A 15,583-nucleotide genomic window follows, 5' to 3' on the forward strand; every position below is an offset into this window, starting at 1 on the left:
TTTGATTAAAAATGCAGGTTGCATGCCTAACCACTTCTCCATTCCCAGCCAAAAGTACTAAAATACTCTTAAATGGAATGTCTCATTAGAAAATAATCTTTTATTTAAATCAGATTTTGTGTTAAATGTACCGTATTTAATTATTTTTTTTTTATATTTTTTTTTAATTATTTTTCCCCTCCATGTCATATCTATATATATATTAAAGAAAAAAATTGAAATCTTGCAATTTTTACACTGGCCGTTGGGTTTCTTTGAGACTCACACTTCCTGTTTTTTTACAGAAGACTTTTCAGAAGTCTCATTACCTCAATATTCAGCTGATAAGACAGGATCCACCATTCACAATAGCAGTGTCATCTGCTCATATCCTTTCACAATGTTGTTTGCACATGATCATTGTATGTTTCAATACAAAAGATAGAATCTGAATCAGTCTATTGCTGCTAATGTACTGGTGGATTTCCTGAATGGACAGGACGTATGAGTCTAGAATAGCCCCAACAGCCAGTGTAAAAGTGCATGATTTCTATGGTTTAAAAAAAAAAAAAAAAGAAAATAATAAAATATATACTGTGTGTATATATATATATATATATATATATATATATATTGATATGAAAAAAAATTGGACTTTTTTTTTAAATACAGTACATCACAAACAAATGATTTAATCAGTGGGTCACTTGCTGATAAGTCCTTCCCTTTAAGTCTTCATTGGATATGACTTAGAAGGATGGCAGAAAGTAGAAACTAAACTTGAAAAAAAAAAAATTAAAACTTTAGTAAATTCATCCAATTCCCACCAGGATGTGAAACTGGCAGCTTAAGCTATGAGATCTCCTGATGCCACTACATGATAAAGGCATCTGCTTGGAAAGGGTTATATAAAATCCTACTTAGTTCCTCTTTTGTTTTACCTAGGTAGCTCCCAGCCGGTCATCCACTTGCTTTCTAAGACATCAACTTGGCCACTGTTCTCTTCACTCTTATGACATCATATTGTGCGACAAGGCCTAGCCAGCGCCAAATTGGTGGGGGCACCTTAGGAAGCCAGCGTGAAGCTACAGGGTCATGTGAAGGGCTAGGTAAATATAATAGCCCTTTACTTGCTAAACCACATTTTGCTGAATTCATGCAAATCAAATCTTTAAAAATCTGCAAATTTTGGAACATTTTAAACAATTTAATTTTGAATGAATTCATTAATCTCTAGAAGACATATTAACTTAATGGGTAGTGTGCAGCCATCCAAGCCTTCAGGCTGAAGAACTACATTTACAGTGTCATTTGTGGATTCTGTTTTACCCTCATAGCCATATAATGATCACTTTGCAAAAAAGTTACCTTAGGTTTAAAATAAATCATCATCACCACAAGTACATATAGAAAATGTTTGTTAAGGCACATATGTAATGTAAGGCCACAGCTTATTGCACTAAATTTCTATTAGATAGGGTAACGTACATGAAAAATTGTTAAGGTGCACTCGTCACAACATATTTACAACTGCCAACAATAGAAATCAACATAAATAATTGAATATCTTTGTTAAATTGCTTTATGTCTCTTGTATTGCTTTTAAATTGGTTATTGTCATTTTTGTTTGCTTAGAAAAAACTCTGAAATTGTTAATTGTGGGAATCCAGTTCCTAAAGAGCAGAACATTGCATTTAGGTCTTGGTGATATTCAGCACAAGTTACATGATTGTACTTGTTAAACCACAGGAGCAGTTCAAAGGAACACATAAAGTTGCAGTCCATACTTAAGAGTAACTAATCTTTTCGTGTTATTTTTCATATGTTGTTGTTTGCTTAATGACAAGTATATTCCTGATGTCCTGTTCCTGGGATTCCAAACGATCACTCAATACACAAAAAAGTGAAGTATTTGTAAAATTCCTCAGTTTTTTAAGCACATTTGAACACAAGGCTTATGAGAGTGTGGCTAGTGGACCTTTAACATAAGCTGCTAATCATTGAGCGACCATTCGTAGGAAATGTCTAAGGAAATCTGCTGGAAATTACCCAAGACTCCGCAAAACACTAATTCATCTGGTTATTTCATTTTTATGAATGAGTAAAATCACTGTTATCGGTAGCAAATCGCCCTATGTAAAATGAATGCAAATCCAATAATATGATCTGTATATGGGAAAAGAACCATTGTATTAGCCATCATTCGGTCTCCGTCATTGTCCATTGACCTATGTAGAGAGGCCATAAAATAATAACCAAACAACCTGGCCAGTGTAAATGAGCCATATCTTGTGTTTGCCTGCCACAGAAAAATGACTAGAAATAATATCCTTAAGACTTTTGCTTTAAACATTAAAGTATCTGCATTCCTTAGCTCTTCAACATTCAGCTTTTGCAGACGTGCTGATGGATTCTGTGCATCAAACTCCAGTGGAGACTGGAATCTATTCCCTTTAGAGGATCTTGAGCATGTATAGGTTTAAGGTGTGGATTTTCTGGCTTCCATTACCGTAATGGAGAGAAAGATAAAGGCACTTGAGAAATAAACAAAATTACTTCCAATGAAGCAATGATTTGATTGTCAATTAAATGTGATGAAATAATGACTCTAGAGGGAACAGACTTTTAGTAAGAGCTGAAGGTAGCAGACAGATTCCTATTAGGATATTAGAGCCCACATTCGTATATGGACTCTTTGAGAGCATTCCCATTTCCTATGCTGGTCTCCTGTTCTGGAAATGATGTAGAGATCATTGAAAAGAAAGTCCATGCTTGCATTGCAAAAGGTGAAATGGCATTCACAAAATAATCCATAATCTTGCACAATCCTGGTATTTTACCATGCAGTGGATCTTGCACAGACAATCCAGTGCATTTTCAGTACGTGGGAATATACCACTGTATAGTGTCTGAAAGGGAGGTTCTTGGGCGTATTCAAGACAATGAGATCAAAATGTTTTATGAACACAGCACTTATAAGTAAATGAAGTTGTCACTCTTTATGGGGGAAGTAGTGACCTCTACCAGCAAGCAAATGACAAGTTATACCATAAAGACATAAAGAAGAAAGAGGTAGGTGCTAAGAGTTATTCATTTGGTATAGTCATGGTGGGCCCATCCAGATTTGTGCATGTAGAACTTTGGAATTATTGATAAGACGTGATCTTTAGGAAGAGTAGGATATGGCAGAAAGCAATATACATTTTCTATACTACCTAAAGTTGTAGGCGAGTCCATGCACATTGTGAATAATAGTTTTGAATGCAATATTGACTGACCTGCCCAAAACAGGCCTCGACAGTTATGGTGTGTTCTGGATTGTTTGGGTTCATACCCTTTCCTATAGAGAGACAGGTGTAGTGTCTACTGCTCATGTATCACTTTTTTTGTAGATTTTCTTGCTTTTTCTAAGTTGTATATAACCGTCAAACATTTGGCACTTTGGTATCTGCATAAATTGCCTGATACAGAGATAAGGCCCTGTCACACACACACAGATAAATCTGTGGTAGATCTGTGGTAGATCTGTGGTAGATCTGTGGTAGATCTGTGGTAGATCTGTGGTAGATCTGTGGTAGATCTGTGGTAGATCTGTGGTTGTAGTGAAATTGTGGACAATCAGTGCCAGGTTTGTGGCTGTGTACAAATGGAACAATATGTCCATGATTTCACTGCAACCACAGATCTGCCAAAGATGTATCTCTGTGTGTGACGGGGCCTATACTAGAGTTTACATTAATCTATTGATATATACAGTAGCGTCCATAAGTTCTTTGTACACGGAAAGCTTCATGCACAATGATACAACTTTACAGAAATTGTAAGGCCTAGGACACATGGCGAGTAAAATAGTACGAGTGGAACGCGATAAAAAAAACGCATTGCACGCAGACGAATGTTACTCTATGGGGTCGTTCAGAGCTGCATTTTTTTCTCAGCCCTAATCAGACCGAGAAAACAATTGCAGCATGTTGCGAGTGTCAGCAAGAGATGTGTCACTCGCACCCATACAAGTCTATGGGTGCGAGTGAAACATCGGAAAGCACTCGGATGGCATCCAAGTGCAGTGCGATATACGCTTCAGCTGACAATGGAGGAGATTGGAAGATTAATCCCTCCTTCTCTTCCACAGCTTGGATCACAGTTGCATGACATTTGGCTCATGCTCACAGTAGAGCGGGAGCCGGCTGTCATTAGTATAACACATCCAATACTCTTGCATCGGATGCCAAACGCTTGTGTGGCGTTACCCTAAATGTATAACTCAGATTGATAGGGCTACAAAAAATCCTGTAGTACCTGGAAAATAGTCATCTTAATAATGCAGCAAGATTTTACTGTTGCCAATATTGATACTTTTCTTATTCAGTACATAGGACATGATGGACACTTGTTGATATCATTGCATTTTCTTCTTTCAGGTGATGCTATACATGTTAATTATTGTTGGGTTTTTGCATTTACTTCACTTGCCTTTTGACAGGATTTTAAAGGGAATATGTCAGCAGCTTATTGCTATATAAGTAGAAGCCAGCATGCTGCAAGGGTTAAGACAGAAAGTTCAGTCATGATTGATTGTTTGTTTTAGCAGACAGACCCTTATCATTGCTCTGGCCAAGTTGTCCAGCATGCCCACTGCTCTGATTGTGCATTGACTGTGAGGTTTCAATCTCTACTAAGAGCCTGGTGTGAACGGGACGAGTCTCTCTGTTCAGTTAAACTCAATTCTTAGATATTGTCAGAATGCCTGAATCCAGTAATCTAAGGGTACATGCACATGATCAGGACTTGCTGTATCCTGGTCTCAGCAGGTCTTGACCTGCAAGGCTGTGAGACTCCTCCGAAGGAAAACGGAGGAGATCGCAGCTGCTTGCGCCCACGATCAGGGTTCAGTGCACTGTGGTCTCCCACTTGTGTTCTCCCTATGGATGACACCTGCGACTCTGCAGCAAACAATTGACATGCTGTGGCTCGAAAAGTCCCACCGCAGGTCAGTGTTTGCTATGGGAAAAACAAGCACAGTGGGTACAGGATTTCTAGAAATCCATCCACTGTGCTTGTACTGTACAACGCAGCGTTTTGGATGTAGCTGAAGCATGCTGCGTCCAAAACGCCGCAAACACTGATCGTGGGCACGCACTCTAAGCTAAACATGGTTAGCTTCAGAATCTCTTTGCCTACAAAATATTGCTCTTAAATGAAGTAGCAAAAACCAGCTGATAGATTCCCTATAAAGTAAGTCAGTATAACATGAAGTGCAGAATTCCAGAAGATATTTCTTTCTATAACTAATTCTTTCCATATACCTATATGGTCTTACAATGTAGTGTGTAAGATGAGAAGAATCTGGAATTATAATACTAATTAAACATTATTTAATTTATCAGTCACATTTTTATAGCGACAACAGCTAGGCGGAAGTGATTTATTGCAAAAGGCACGTTAGTGGATAATTTATAATGACATAAGTGTGTGTAGAATAACTATATAAATAGCGTATTATAACACTGGAATGTACCAACACTAACAATAAACCCCTACAACTGATTGTCTGATGTGTAAACTCATTATAGTCAACATTCACATAATAGAAGTATAACTACAGCTGCCATAGCAACTGCTCTGGGGCCCAGCGTATGAGGATGCCATAGCATCTTTGTATAATGAGCATCAGTAGTGGTGGTGGTGGGGGCGGGGGGGTTAGTTCATCATCAATTTGTATGACATAGGGAAAGAATGCTATTTAGTGTGCAGGAAATATGGACTTTAGATAGGATGCAGGGAGATAATTGAAGTAAACTGTTCATTAGCTGGACGCACTTGGGACTTATGGTTGCATGTACCACATTTTTTTAAAAAGGCCTTATGTCATGCAAGTTGTACTTTCGAAGGACACGATTCATTTTGCCAAATATTGTACTGGAACACGGGAAAAAAATTCCAAGTCTGGTGAAATTGCATAAAAAGTGCAATTCCACAATAGTTTTTTGAGGGTTTTTTTATTACCATTTTCACTGTATAGTAAAACTGACTTGCCATTATGATTCCCCAGATCAGTACGAGTTCGTAGATACTAAACATGTATAGTTTTACTTTGTCTAAGTAGTGAATAATAATTCGAAAGTTTGTTTAAAAAAAAAAAAAAAAGAATTGCACTTTGTTGCCATTTTCCGAGACCCATAGTGTTCTCATTTTTCAGGATCTAGGGCTGTGTGCTGGCTTACTTTTTGTGCACTAAGTTGACGTTTTTATTTATATGATTTTTGAGTAGATGCAATGTTTTGATCGCCTGTTATTCCTTTTTAATGCCATGTTGCGGTGACCAAAAAACATAATTCTAGTGTTTGGAATTTTTTTTCTTGCTATGCCGTGTACCGATCAGATTAATTGATTTTATATTTTGATAGATCAGACATTTCTGAATGTGGCGATACCATATATGTGTATTTTTATTATTATTTTATATTCAATAGGGAAAAAAGGGATTTAAATTTTTAGATTTAGTTTTTGGGGTTTTTTTCATAATTTTTTAAAAACTTTTCTTAGTAACATTTTTTTATTGATTTTATTAGTCCCCTGATGGGACATGAAGCCTGCACTGTCGGATCGCTTTTGCTGATCAGATCTATGCTTCTGCATCCCTCTGAAAAGCAGAAATGTTAATCTCCGGTGATTGCCTGTGCTCTGCCGGCATTCACAGGAAACGTGCCATGACAGTGACAGGGATCATCAGCTGACCCAACGCTGTCATGACAACCCGTTGGCGTCCTGTGCTCCCATCACGGGAGCACAAATGGAGGCGGGGAGTGACGTGATCCCTGCCAGAGTGGATTAGATTGAGCTGTCAGAGTTTGACAGCGCAATCTAAGGGGTTAACAGGAGATCTCTCATCCACCCACTCCTGTTAGCTGCATGTCTGCTGATCAGATAATGCAAGCCAGCATTAAAGGGCCATACACATCCAATGAAGTATATGTAGGTCGTTGGTTGTGAAGGGGTTATAATAGTTAATGTCGTTTCAACAAACTTTGCATAAATCAACAATAAGAAATATTGTAACATATTATCAGAAAATTCTGTTTCTTTTTCAAATTATGGACCATTTGTCCCCTTGCCTCTTAAACGTATCTTCCATTCTGTAAAACATTTCAAAATAGTCCTGATCAGGTGTTAGCATTACAGAGTTTCCCAAAATTGCACAATATTCCCAACAGTGATGGCCAGTTACCTATGTGTGCCCACTTATACAAAAAAGTCTGTCAATCACCATTGGACCGCCTACCAGAGCAAAAATCCCAGAAAGACAGAAGTTTAAATTATTATTTCACACATTATGATGAATCGTTTCTCATATGTCCCAATCTACTCATCTCCCCCTGCTCTATAACATGATGCTTTAAGATTGGGCTACGTTTTCATGGTGATAGGTTTCCATTAAAAAAAAAAAGAAATGTGTAAAGAAAATAAATATTTCTTGTAAGTACTACAGAGACTTGTCTTTAAAACTTTAAAGCAATTTTCTCTTAGATTGTATAAAATATACTTGTCTTACTATGACCATACACAGTTTGAGGCACATTATTGATTGTTATTGTGAGATCCATCAGAAGTATTAGAATTTAATATCCTTACACTTGTGTTCATTATATAGTGCAAAGGTTACACAAACAATTAATCTCTCAGTAGGATCAACCCTCTTGAGTCAAATATATGGGGATGTAGGTCATAGGAATCAAAATAAAATGATACATTGAAATCTGTCATCCTATGTCTTATTCCAGAGAAATCCACATTTTCATTTTATGTAAATGAGCTGTTAAAATCTATGGGCCGGATCTGTATGAGCATCTGCCTCCAGAGATTACATCCATTTAAAGGGGCATTACTAGTGTGATACATGTGATGGCCGCTCTCTGCTCTCCTGATCTCACTGCAGAGCTGTATGTGAATATAACTGATACATCTGCAGCTTCCTTTCAGCTTCAGCCTCCATCTCACAGGCGGTGTAGCAATATTGTTACAATACAGCAGAGCTGTGAGAGCTGCAGCAATGTGTTTTTACGTTCCAATGCTCCGTGTTGTTAAACGTCTCACACTAGTAATGCCATCAGAATATTATGCAGGTCAGTGCCCAGCTCATAGCTTGAAATAGCTCATTTACATAAAATAAAAATGTCCACTTCTCTGGAATAAGACATCGGATTGTACATATCAAGGTATCATTTTATTCAGCTTCCTATGATTCTATATAGCTTCCTACATGCCATATACGAGTACACTTCCTATAGCTTCCTACATGCCATATAGATGAGTTACGAGGCTTTACCCTACTGCCAGATTCCCTTTAAATGGACATTTGGTTTGCAAACTGCCTTAACTTGGAATTAAATATGTGTAGAATCAAGTAGTTTTCTTATAGGGGCTATATAAATTTACAATAAATATTGCTAATCTATAGATCTCACTTTATATAAATCTCTGATAGAAAATGTTCTTCGACAAGAAAGCAGTTTCACCTATACAGTGGCTTGCGAAAGTATTCGCCCCCCTTGAATTTTTCAACCTTTCCCACATTTCAGGCATCAAACATAAAGATAAAAATTTTAATGTTATGGTGAAGAATCAACAACAAGTGGGACACAATTGTGAAGTTGAACGATAGTTAATGCTTATTTTAAACTTTTGTAAAAAAGAATAAGCTGAAAATTGGGGCGTGCAATATTATTCATCCCCTTTACTTTCAGTGCAAACTCACTCCAGAAGTTTATTGAGGATCTCTGAATGATCCAATGTTGTCGTAAATGACTGATGATGATAAATATAAGCCACCTGTGTGTAACCAAGTCTCCGTATAAATGCACCTGCTCTGTGATAGTCTCAGTGTTCTGTTTAAAGCACAGAGAGTATCATGAAGACCAAGGAGCACAACAGGCAGGTCTGTGATACTGTTCTGGAGATGTTTAAAGCCGGATTTGGTTACAAAAAGATTTCCACAACTTTAAACATGCAAATCTACCAAGACCCAGCCGTCCATCCAAACTTTCATCTCAAACAAGGAGTAGACTGATCAGAGATGCAGCCAAGAGGCCCATGATCACTCTGAACTGCAGAGATCTACAGCTGAGATGGGAGAGTCTGTCCATAGGACAACAATCAGTCGTACAGTGCACAAAATCTGGCCTTTATGGAAGAGTGGCAAGGAGAAAGCCATTTCTCAAAGATATCCATAAAAAGTGTTGTTTAAAATTTGCCACAAGCCAAACCTGGGAGACACACCAAACATGTGGAAGAAGGTGCTCTGGTCAGATGAAACCAAAATCAAACTTTTTGGGCACAATGCCAAACGATATGTTTGGCGTAAAAGCAACACTGCTCATCAACCTGAACACACCATCCCCAATGTCAAACATGGTGGTGGCAGCATCATGGTTTGGCCCTGCTTTTCTTGAGCAGGGACAGCAAAGATGGTTAAAATTGATGGGAAGATCGATGGATCCAAATACAGGACCATTCTTGAAGAAAACCTGTTGGAGTCTGCAAAAGACCTGAGACTGGGACGGAGATTTGTCTTCCACAAGACAATGATCCAAAACATAAAGCAAAATCTACAATTGAATGGTTAAAAAATAAACGTATCCAGGTGTTAGAATTGCCAAATCAAAGTCCAGACCTGAATCCGATCGAGAATCTGTGGAAAGCGCTGAAAACTGCTGTTCACAAACATCCATCCAACCTCACTCAGCTCGAGCTATTTGCAAAGGAAGAATGGGCAAGAATTTAAATCTCTAGATGTGCAAAACTGATAGAGACATACCCAAAGCGACTTGCAGCTGTAATCACAGCAAAAGGTGACGCAACAAAGTATTAACTTAAAGGGGCCGAATAATATTGCATACCCCAATTTTCAGTTTATTATTTTTTATAAAAGTTTAAAATAAGCAATAAATTTCGTTCAACTTCACAATTGTGTCCCACTTGTTGTTCTTTACCATAACATTAAAATTTTTATCTTTATGTTTGAAGCCTGAAATGTGGGAAAAGGTTGAAAAATTCAAAGGGGCCAAATACTTTCGCAAGGCACTGTAATTGTGGACCTAATTGTTACATTTTATAGTATAATATAATATTTATTCACTTATATAGCGCTAATAAATTCCACAGCGTTTTACATACATTGGCAGCACTGTCCCCATTGGGGCTCACAATCTAAATTCCCTATCAGTATGTCTTTAGACTTTGCGTTACGTGTTGTACATACATAATTGATAAGGTTGACAAAGGTCTTTGTAGGTTTGCAAAATTTTCCACAAGACGTACAACCCCGTTAAAGTTTCTCATAAAGACAACTCCTACCCATATATCTATATTGAGATATATGGGCATTGGAGAGAAGGGCACCTCCTCATGACCCCCTGTAGGAGCCAGAACAGAGAGCTGTATTATGAGGCCAACCCTGATCTTGTGGAGTGTAACCCATCTCCTTATTAATGGTAATCATCTGAGTGATTGCCTGTATTATATTTTTCCTGCCCCATTGTTAATGATGGTTTGAAAAATATTGTGCTAGTGCTACATGCAGATCTATATTTCCTAATAAATGATGAACACCATGGTATAACCCAAGAATCCAGCAGAGCATTGCACCTTTCGTTATAAGGGAAATCATAGCTTAGATGTGCACAAAACATATATGGTTAAAAAAGCACAGAGGCACAATCCATTACAGTACTGGAAAATATGACTATTGAGACTACAAAGGAATAACAACCACCACAGTAACCAGGACCCAAAAGCCCATTTTCTATCAAGTATTACAGGAAGTAGTAAAAAGTATATACGGTACAGAATTTTTTCACAATACCATAATAACTAAGAAAATAGATCATCTTCATTTAAAACAAATGAACATAAAAACTGTAAAAGACGCTCAAAATCTACACGAAGTACTAAAGTGCTAAAAACAGTCCCCCATAACATAAAATAATACAGAATGTTGTTGGGCCAGAGCTGCAAGTTCCTTTAAAAATTCTGGAAATATGGCAGCTGCGAGCAAAGCATTCCTATTACGGGTAGAGACTGTAGAGAGAGGGGGCGCCAGCTTATTCCTCTGTACTCCGGCATGTGAATGTTGTCCAGAAGCGATTGACTTCTCACCAGTCTCCAGTATATTGTCTGAAAATAACAAAAAAAACATTATCGTTAAATACATGAATTACAGTATATCACAAAAGAGACTACACCCCTCACATTTTTGAAAATGTTGTATTTTATCTTTTCATAAGATAACACTGAAGATATGACACTTTGATAGAACATAAAGTAGTCAGTGTATAGCTTGTATAACAGTGTAAATTTGGTGCCCGCTAAATTACTCAACACACAGCCATTAATGTCTTAGGCTATGTGCGCACACTGCGTCTTTTTGACTCTGCGTTTTTGTGCGTTTTTGGCCGCGATTTGGTGCGTTTTTGGCTGCATTTTGCTGCGTTTTTGATCTCTGCGTTTTGCTGCGTTTTTCAAATGCATTGCATGGGCGGAAAACGCAGAAAAACGCAGGAAAGAACTGACATGTCCATTTTTTTTTTTAACTCAAAAACGCAGGTAAAAAAAACAGATGTGTGCGGACAGCAAAAATGAAAACTCATAGACTTTGCTGGGGAAGCAAAGTCCTGCAGTTTTGAGGCCAAAAACGCACCTGAAAAACGCGCAAAAACGCCGCGAAAAACGCACTGTGCGCACATAGCGTAAACCGTTGGCAAGAAAAGTGAGTAAACCCCTAAGTGAAAATAGCTAAATTGTGCCCAAATAGTCTTTTTCCTTCTCTGGTGTCAAGAGATTAATCTGTGTTACAAGATCTCAGGTGTGAATGGGGATCAGGTGTGTTAAATTTGGTGTTATTTCTCACACACTCTCTCATACTGGTCACTGGAAGTTCAACATGGCACCTCATGGGAAAGGATTCGCTGAGGATCTGAAAAAAATAAATTCTTGCTCTACATAAAGATGTCCTACGCTATAGGAAGATTTCCAAAACCCTAAAACTAAGCTGCAGCACGGTGGCCAAGACCATACAGCGATTTAAGAAGACAGGTTAGGCTCAGAACAGGCCTCGCCATAATCGACCAAAGAAATTGACTGCAAAGACAAGCACCACGTAAACTCAGTCTTATTGTTCTAAAGAGGCATCTACTGAGTGCACACAGACAATCACACATTAAATTGATAAATAACAGCCAGCACCATACATTGTGGATTGTTTCCTCAACGGTTACAGTAACTGACAATTGATACAGCTACTAGTCAGCATGAAGTCCCATGCAGATAAGTCTATAGTACTGCCGCTAATACATGACAGTATTTACAAAATGTAATTGGCTAAAAATGCTGTGGGTTTTTCCTGTTCCGTATGCTTAATTTGTCTTATGCCCGATATGGTTTCATTTCCTGTCTTTATTTGCAAAAATGTCGTATACAGCAATAAAACACTAACTGATAATATGTGTAAAATTGTATCCATGGGAAGCAATTAAAGCCATGCCACATTACATATATAATATACATTCATAGAGATTAAAAAAACAAATTTTACATATCTCTGTTCATTGTGCAACAAAATTAAAGTAATTTATTTGAAATGATTCATATTGGAAAAATAAAAGGGGGGAGAAATCTGCACTAAAAATGTATTTCATAACTTAGACCATATATATGTTTGGAACTTTCTGTTCCTTCTCTATCATGAAGGCATGGCACCCCTAAAGGTATATGCACACACTGCAGTTTTAACTGCACCCAAAACTGCACCTTGTCCCAGAGGGCCTGGAAATATAAAAAAAACACTTGTAATGATGGTGCTTTTTTAGTGCATTTTTTGCGTGTTTTTGGTGGTTTTTTTAATTTTGAATTTGATGCGTTTTTTTGTTAAAAAATAGTGATGGGTGGACCGGACTCTGACGTCCCAAAAAAAAAATAAAGTACAACTGAAGAAAAAAATATTAAAGCTAGCGCGATTTACTTACTGAGTCACCTGCATGGCTGTACACTGGTCCTGCAGTCGGTCATTCTTCTTCCGGGGCCACTCATTAAGCTCATGCATATTCACTGTTTACCCGCCCACCGGAATCTGTGATTGGTTGCAGTCAGACAGCGCCCCCAGCCTATGTGACAGCCTGTCTGATGCTTCCAATCACAGACCCAGTCTAAAAATAAATAATAAAAAAAAACTAGCGTGCAGTCCTCCCCAATTTTGATAACCAGCCAAGATAAAGCCAGACAGTGACTGACCTCACTCAGTTCACTGGCCAGCTCTGTCACCGTTAAAGCGCAGGGCTGAGCCCCTCACCCCGCCAGCCCTTTATCACTGACAGTGTCGACCCAGGGGAGGGGAGTGCGGGGCTGCCCCACACACCCCTCTCACTTCTGATGTCACTCAGTTCACCGGCCAGCTCTGTCACTGTTAAAGCGCGGGTCCATGTCCCTCACCTCGCCAGTCCTTTAACACTGACAGAGCTGGCTGGGGAGGAGGCGGGGCTTAGAAAATGATAAAACAGCCCCTCCCCCCATTTTTTTTTCTTCAAACCTCCGATTTTTGTTACCACAAAAAAATTAAAAAAAAAAAAACAAAAACAAAAAAAACTGGACATGTTTGGTATCACTGTAATCATACTCATGAGGAGTCAGAATTGTGTTTTTTCACAATTTCTCCCCATTTAGATTTCTTTTCCCAGTTTTCCAGTACAAATCATCACTCAAAATACAAGCCCTCAAATGAAAAGAATAAAAAGTTACGTCTCTTGGGAGAAAGGAAAGGAAAAAAAGAACAGAGATTGGCCCCATCATTAAGGGGATAAAAAAAGAGGCCAGGATGAGGGACATTATTACAGGATGGGGAATATTTTTAAAGAAAGAGGCCAGTATGGGGGACATCATTATGGAGACATTAATATAGAGGACAGTATTATAGGGGCCTGCTAATATGACCAATATGCTGGTGGGGGCCTAGGTTAAAATTTTGCATTGGGGCTCATAGGTAGAGATGAGCGAGCCTCTAGAGGCTCGAGTTCGGTTCGGTTCGTTGAACGGAGGCCGCGTTCGAGTTCGGTTCGATGAACAGTTCAACGAACCTCTCGAGCCCCATTGAAACCAATGGCAGGCAAACACAAACAAAGTAAAAACACATTATAAATGTACACATACAGTTAATAAACATTGCCATAACACTTACAGGTGCCCGCGACGCATCCTGCACTCTGTCTCCCGCCGCTTTTCCTTCCGATAATCGCGGCGTCCTCCCGGTAACCAGCACTGACAATAGGACCTTCCGTGACGTCAAAAAAAGCATGTGATCAGTCACGTGTCTATTATCTCATTGGCTACAGACTGGTCACATGGCTAGACGTCACTGCTAGGTCCTGTCAGTGCATCTCTCTGGTAAGCAGTGCTCGTTTGTGCATCCCCGTGTATCGGCGAGATGCTCTGGCACATGGTCGGCTCCCCGTTCTGCTTCCCCGTTCCGCTATTCACCGGCTGCCACAGCCGGTCAATAAACGGAGATCATCGTTGCTATAGCAATGCGCCTGACGTCACCGCTTACAGCACGCAGCTGCTGTTCACTCACGGAGTGATATAGACTGCACGGGAAGCAGCAGCGTCTTCCTCCCATGCAGTGCTGTCTGATGTAGCACAGCTGCATGGGTTGAAGGGGAAAGAAGACAGAAGACCATGGATCGTGGAGGGATGCGAGGAAGTAATGAACATGGAGTCTCTAAGTGTGTCTGTGTATTTATTTCTATTAAAGTATTTTTTCTCTGTGTGGTGTCTTTTTTTTAACCCTTTATTGGAGATTCTTAATGGCCCGGGTAAAACTTGCCTGACATTAAGAATCTCTGACTTAATACTAGCTAGTAAAACAAAGCTAGTATTAACTCATTATTACCCAGCAAGCCACCCGTCACAAGGGCAGCTGGAAGAGTTGGATACAGCTCCAGATGATGGCGCTTCTATGAAAGCGCCATTTTCTGGGGCGGCTGCGGACTGCAATTCGCAGCAGAGGGGCCCAGAAAGCTCGTGCTAACCTGTGCTGCAGATTCCAATCCCCAGCTGCCTAGTTGTACCTGGCTGGACACAAAAATGGAGCGAAGCTCATGTCGATTTTTTTTTTTATTATTTCATGAAATTCATGAAATAATTAAAAAAAGGGCTTCCCTATTTTTTTTGTTCCCAGATGGGTACAAATAGGCAGCTGGGGGTTGGGGGCAGCCATACCTGTCTGCTGTACCTGGCTAGCATACAAAAATATGGCAAAGCCCACGTCATTTTTTTGCTGGGCAAAAACCTCCTGCATACAGTCCTGGATGGAGTATGCTGAGCCTTGTAGTTCTGCAGCTTCTGTCTGCACTCCTGCATACAGACAGACAGCAGCTATAGAACTACAAGGCTCAGCATACTCCATCCAGGACTGTATGCAGGAGTTTTTTGCCCCCCGCAAAAAATTATGTGGGCTTCGCCATGTTTTTGTATGCTAGCCAAGTACAGCAGGTAGCTATGGGCTGCCCCAAACCCCCAGCTGCATAATTGTACCCGGCTGGGAACCAAAAATATAGGG

At 39.3% G+C, this 15,583-nt stretch overlaps 1 protein-coding gene across 1 annotated transcript in view; it reads right to left on the reverse strand.

Annotated features, from left to right (window-relative positions):
* Window positions 1-10,000: 10,000 nt before the first annotated feature.
* The window catches only part of FHIP1A (FHF complex subunit HOOK interacting protein 1A), a 358,441-nt gene continuing 352,858 nt past the window's right edge, over window positions 10,001-15,583 (reverse strand). The window contains exon 13 of the mRNA XM_075335558.1: window positions 10,001-11,151. Within this exon, the coding sequence (XP_075191673.1) occupies window positions 10,934-11,151 (218 nt within the window). The 3' untranslated portion in view covers window positions 10,001-10,933. The remainder of the gene's footprint in view (window positions 11,152-15,583) is intronic.

This window comes from Anomaloglossus baeobatrachus, chromosome 1, assembly GCF_048569485.1.
Source record: "Anomaloglossus baeobatrachus isolate aAnoBae1 chromosome 1, aAnoBae1.hap1, whole genome shotgun sequence".
Classification (NCBI taxonomy): domain Eukaryota; kingdom Metazoa; phylum Chordata; class Amphibia; order Anura; family Aromobatidae; genus Anomaloglossus; species Anomaloglossus baeobatrachus.